At 40.1% G+C, this 6,000-nt stretch overlaps 1 protein-coding gene across 1 annotated transcript in view; it reads left to right on the plus strand.

Annotated features, from left to right (window-relative positions):
* The window catches only part of LOC147009261 (uncharacterized), a 73,879-nt gene extending 68,443 nt beyond the window's left edge, over positions 1–5,436 (plus strand). Inside the window, exon 6 of the mRNA XM_085861161.1 lies at positions 5,137–5,436. Coding sequence (XP_085717287.1) covers positions 5,137–5,142 — 6 coding nt within the window. The 3' untranslated portion in view covers positions 5,143–5,436. The remainder of the gene's footprint in view (positions 1–5,136) is intronic.
* The last annotated feature ends 564 nt before the right edge of the window (positions 5,437–6,000 follow it).

The following is a 6,000-nucleotide window of genomic DNA, read 5'->3' on the forward strand; positions in this document are numbered from 1 at the left end:
AGATATTGAAGTGCACACACTACAAATGTGCACTTCGAGCTCACATCTATTCATACATGGCCTTGTACGATCTCGCTCTGGATGAATTCTTCAAACAATATCCTCATTTACGTGATTGTTGCTTGGAGACAGCAAATGCTGCAGCTGATGCCTGTGGTAAGGAGGATAAGAAGGAAAAGGTGGAATCAGTCAGAGAGGCAAAAACCTGTCTGGAAAAGGCTATGACATCAGACATTGTCACTGCATTTAACCTGTGGAAGGAAAAGCGATCCAAAGATGCAGTGTTTAGGGAAACCCTGAACTATTTGCAACATGTCGAGATAGTCCTGTTTTTTGTCGCGGTATCATGCAATGCAGATATGGAACTCCACCAAGCAGGAGGAGAGCTGCGAAACAAGATTTTCTTTTCCATCGACCACATAAAATACAAAAGACTTTTGACATGCTATCTTGCAGACATGAAGGATATCAAGGAGAAGCATCCAGGGACATGGAAGGAATTGGAGGGTGGCTGCTTGTCAGTTCGCAAGAATGATGTACCTTTCAGTTCCATTGGCACGGATCATGCCATTGAACATTTGAATAGGCAAATGAAAGCCAGATCAGGATTGGTTGGATTATCAAACAATGTCAATGCCAGACAGAGGTTTTTCTTTGCCACTCCAGAACTATCATGCATGTCAGCAGAATTCAAGACTGTTCTTCATTGAGGCGAACAGCCAATTGACTGAGCACCATGACCTTAGTCCAAGTGATGTGAAACAGGTGCACACAGCTGCGGACAAAATAAAGAATGCAATTCTTGTACATGGGAACCCTTTTGCAGTTGAAGGGGACAAGCTGTACAACATGATTACCCTGGCTTATGTTCCTGATGAGTATGTGGAGCAGATAATAAATGCAAATGACAGTGGTCAAAAGTTGTGTGAAGAATTTGTGGAAGACACGATAAATGGTGATACAAGCCTTTGGGCTAAGGTCACAAAAGTAGGGAACAGAATGTTTCTCTCTGGGAACAAAACAATGTCCAGTAACTTGCATGACAAGACAGTATATCTGAAGGAGACAAAAAATCTGTATGCAAGACTTATGATGCTTGCAAAATCCAGCAGAGACATAGATCTAAAACATGCCATTGGAAACCATGAATTCACCCTTGCACCAAGAGCACCGTTTTCACCTGATGGTAAAATGCTTAGATGCACTGACAAGTCTAAGTTGATTCACCTTCTTGAGACACTCAAACCTGAGGAAACAGATCAAATGCAACAGAGTCAACTGAATGATGACACAATGGACACTTCACCAGCAGAGACCAATGGTGTACACAGAAAGATTGCCTTGGTGGATGGCATGGTTCTTGTGCAGAAAATAAAAAAACAGCCACATTAGAAACTGTTGCTGACCTTGGAAACAGCTTCAATGAAATGCTGATGTCAACAACAAGAGGGTATGATGAGATCATTGGAGTGTTTGACACATATATGGATTCATCTCTGAAGTATGCCACAAGAGAATCCTGACGACAGGGAAAGGCTCCTGTCCAGTACAAGATCCATGATGATACACGGATAAGACATGTCACCATGAAGAAATTCCTCTCGCACAACAAGACAAAGTCTGATCTAACAGATTACCTTGCAATGAAAGTGATGATGTACAACAAGGACTCACCAAAACTTATTGTTGTGTCTGCATCTGGGTGCACAAGAAGCAACAGCAATATAGCATTTGAGAACAACAACCACAAAGAGGCTGACACCTTCCGATCCATCATGCAGTGTTGGCATCCCACAGAAATCCACCTGATGCAGAAATCATGTTCTCACCAGAAACTGATGTGCTTGTACTTGTAGTTGCCAACTATCACCTTTTCCTCAGAAAAACATCCATTTCAATGGTGTCTGGGATCATTGACATGTAGCCTATTGCTGCAGCACTTGGAGTTCAAAGAGCATAGGCACTGCCTGCATTGCATGCTTTCTCAGGAGCTGACACTATTGGGAAATTCAACCGAATCGGCAAAGCGACATGGCTCAAAGTCTTCATGAAAGCAGGTGATGATGTCATTGAAGCTTTTCAGCAGCTCATGGATGATGATGGTGTCAGTTAGCAACAGTTGGCTGGACTTGCATATTTTGTGTGTGAGGTATATTGCCCTCAGAGAATTCACATCGAGAGAATTCCAGACTTACGATGGTATCTCTTCTGCAAACACATGGTGGAAAGTGACAGACTGCCACCAACAATGGGAGCATTGAAGCAGAATATTTTTAGAGTTCATGTCCAGGCTAGAGTGTGGGGTCAAGCTAGTATTGCATATCAGACCTTCATAGATCCACTGATGAATTTATTCTTCCAAGACGCCAATGGAATCTTATGCCCCATACTACAGATGATCTTCCTGCACCAAACGCCATAATTGAGATGGTTTCTTGTCACTGCAAGGGCGATTGCTCAACACACAGGTGTGGTTGCAGGTCACACAATCTTGCCTGCACAGACCTCTGTTCATGCAACACTGAATGCCAAAATGATGACGACTCCGTCAGTATTCCTGTGTGAAATGACAGTTCAGAAAATGGCAATTGAACTAAAACAGTTTGGTCCAGCGAATATGATTTCTATTGATTGATTCCAGTGTCACAGTTTGTATGTTCATTTGGTACATTTTGCAGAATATTCTTGTCAGATATCATAAAGTGAAGGAAGTTTTTATCTGAGAAGTTGACAATGCACCAGCCATAAAGCTACTTTAGTCGGTGCTCGATGCCTGCACTATACAAACATGTACTTCATGCCACACGTTCTGTCAACAGGCATACATGGTAATGACCTGTTGCCACAAAATAGCTGTAAGTGAAACAGAAATAACTACTGGTGGGCAAATATCGTAGGTTGCAGCAAGCCAACACCAAAACTTTTTCAAATAGCTCCACCAACACTTTCCTTGACTTTGAAAATGTGGAGCCCCCGAGGCCACTCGGTTCACAATTCTTATGCTGCAAGTAAGTTGTCGACCAAAATAGATTTTGAATGGTGACCATCGTGGATAATAAGACAACCTGCATTTTGAATTCTTGCATAATTTCAATTTTATGTCAATACATGCATCAATTTCTTCAGCTTCAAATGTTACGTTCTTATCACTACGAATTGTGTTCCAATTTTAACACAATAATTGATACAATAACAAACAAAAAAGGTTTTTTATGTCAGCCATCTTGAATTCCAAGATAGCTGCCATCAAAATCCATTTCTACTTGCACCATCATTTTCCTCCACCCCAAAAATGTGGGTATAGCCATTGAAATCATTTTCGTATCTTGCTTAGTTTTTGAGTTATTAATAAAAACAGCAACTAAATGGTGGCCATTTTGTAATCCATGATGGTGGCTGAAAAAGTATTCGATGCAAATGGAAACTATGGTTTATGTGTTTAGTGGACCAAGGGCTTTCCAAAAATTGGAATAGTTACAAATCTTCATCGATATTGAATGAAAGTTTGGCTCTTAACATCGTGAAACTGACTATACAACCCGATGTGAGTGCAGAATTAAACTTATAACGTCATCAGTCATGTGATCTGGTGCCCATATTGGATTGAAAATAAAAACGTTTAAGAAAATCTTCTTCTCCGGAACCGCTAAACAGATCGATGCGAAACCTTATACACATGATCGACTTGTCATAGGGAGTACAGTTTGAATTTTTTTCTTCATATTCACCGTCATTGATGCAATCTAGTCTGATTGTGCACAAAAGTGGTCTTTAAATATACCAATATAATCAATCAATAATCAATAAAGCGATGGATAATGTCAATTTATGTGATGTAATCGGTGCATGGATGATACGGGTACGTGGGCTGTAACAGCAGTGGGCCATCATAGTTGCGTGTTCACTGTTCAGTTAACGATGGGTATTTTTGTTCAGAATGAGCATGCGAAGCGAGTTTTTTGGGAGTTCAAGTGTCCTGTTATGGCCCTTACCATGGACATTCAATGAAGCACTATTCTGATTGTTTTATTGTCGGGGATGGGAATAGAACCTAGACGAGACAGCTGAAAGTCAGTGTGCGACCTCTGCAGCATCCTGTCAAACCTCAAAGACCAATAATGAGGTGAATTAAATTGCATTTTAATCTCAAAATGTAAATTGATTCTCCAGGGCTCATCATTGGAGTCTCTCTGAAACATGAAATGTTGTGATGGATGGTCTCTTTATATCAAATATTTTTCAGTTTTGTTCACATGTGGCATCATAAAAAGTATGAGTGGCGTCTCAATGAAGTAAGAAGCAATCCAATCAGGTATTTGCAAACTCCAACAATGATTTTGATGTACTGTATAGGAAGACCCCGACATTCGTGGGGGGATACGTTCCTGAAAAATGCCACGAATGTCGAATCTGCGAATATCAGGGCATTGTTTCAATGGAAAAAGGAGGGACAGGTTCCATGTGGTTCATGATTAAGAAGGGAAAATCAAAAATCCCATGAAAAACGATGACTACGCCCATGACACATTTTATGAACCGTGAATACGCAGGGTCCACCCACAGACATTGGGGTCCGACAGTCCTTCAAAAAAAAAAAGTGAATAGTTCAGTAATAAGTGAGAAATGAATGCCACAAAAGTACAATTTGTAACTTCTTTTGTAAAAACTGCAACAAGTTTCAATGAAAACCACACTTACGAATGTTTGGATGGACCAGTTCACTCAGTAATAAAGCTTCATAAAAGAGCTGCAAAAGAAGAATGAAAAGTAATGATTAAGGAAATAAACTCATTCAATAAGCTGTATAAAGGTTAACAACCCACAATGACAACCACAAAATTGTAACTCACACCGAGAGAGACCCAACATCCTCGGGGGACAGCATGCTCCATCACAGACAAATATCTAAACTGTATAAGTTCAGCAGACTAAACACCGTCATCTTAACAATCAGACAAACTTACAAATAATGTCGTGTACTCCTGCGCAATCTTCACTGCAACCTGAAAGAGAAGAAGAGTTTAACCCTTCAATTTTTGAGTGAGCTATCTAGCACACAGCCATCCCTCTTTATCACACAATACACATTACTTTCCATTGTCATTGGATTGACTCATATCATGGAATCTTCTACAGCAATAATGTGGGGCCTGTACGTCTCGAGATACGCATCCTTCATCTAAACCGAAATAAAGGAGACAAATGGAGATGCAGGAGAATCTTCAACTCCCTTTGCCATCGTTCTTCTTCCAAGTCTCCCTCTGTTGTATTCCTCTGCCATGCTGTCTGTGTTTTCTTGCTTTCCATTGTGTTCTTTCTGAACTGTTCTGATTTGTTCTGTGTTTATGCTCTTCCATGAGCTGTGGTCTTGCTCAAAAAAACTGAAAGGAAAGAACAGGAAATGTATGCTTGTACCTTTTTGTCAGAGTAAACGTTCCTTGCTTCCAATATGATTCCAAAGCGTCCTTTTCCAAGTTTAGAGGAAACCTCCCAGTGCCAAACCTGATAACAAAAGCAAAAACATGGAGTTTCACAACAGTACTTCTGGATTACTCTTGTGGCATGCTTACATACTGTAAGCAGATGATCTGGTGCATCCTACATGCACACATAATAACGATAAGCTCCATATACCAGACTGTAAAAGTGTAAATTTTCACGCTGAGCAAAGTGAAAACGTGTTTGTGACATTTGAAATTTTGCGGAGAGGGCGGAAGACACAACCTCAATGATCTTAACCAAATTAAACCACAGTGAATGTTTACATTGGGAGAAAATAACTTGCAATGTAACCAGAACTAAAGAGAAACAGGCAAGAAAACACACTTTATTAAAAAATAAATTAAGATTTACATCCTCTGCATAAATCATACGGAATGAATGAAGAAATGTACGGAATCAATGTGGCACTGCTTTAACCAAGCTTGTAGGTTTCTAGAAACATCGAAGTTCATCTGCTTTTAAAATTTGCTTCAAATGATGAAGCAATTTTTTTGTTGA

Source organism: Eptatretus burgeri, chromosome 17 (assembly GCF_056783735.1).
Source record: "Eptatretus burgeri isolate ZD-2024b chromosome 17, Ebu_testis_v1, whole genome shotgun sequence".
Lineage (NCBI taxonomy): Eukaryota > Metazoa > Chordata > Myxini > Myxiniformes > Myxinidae > Eptatretus > Eptatretus burgeri.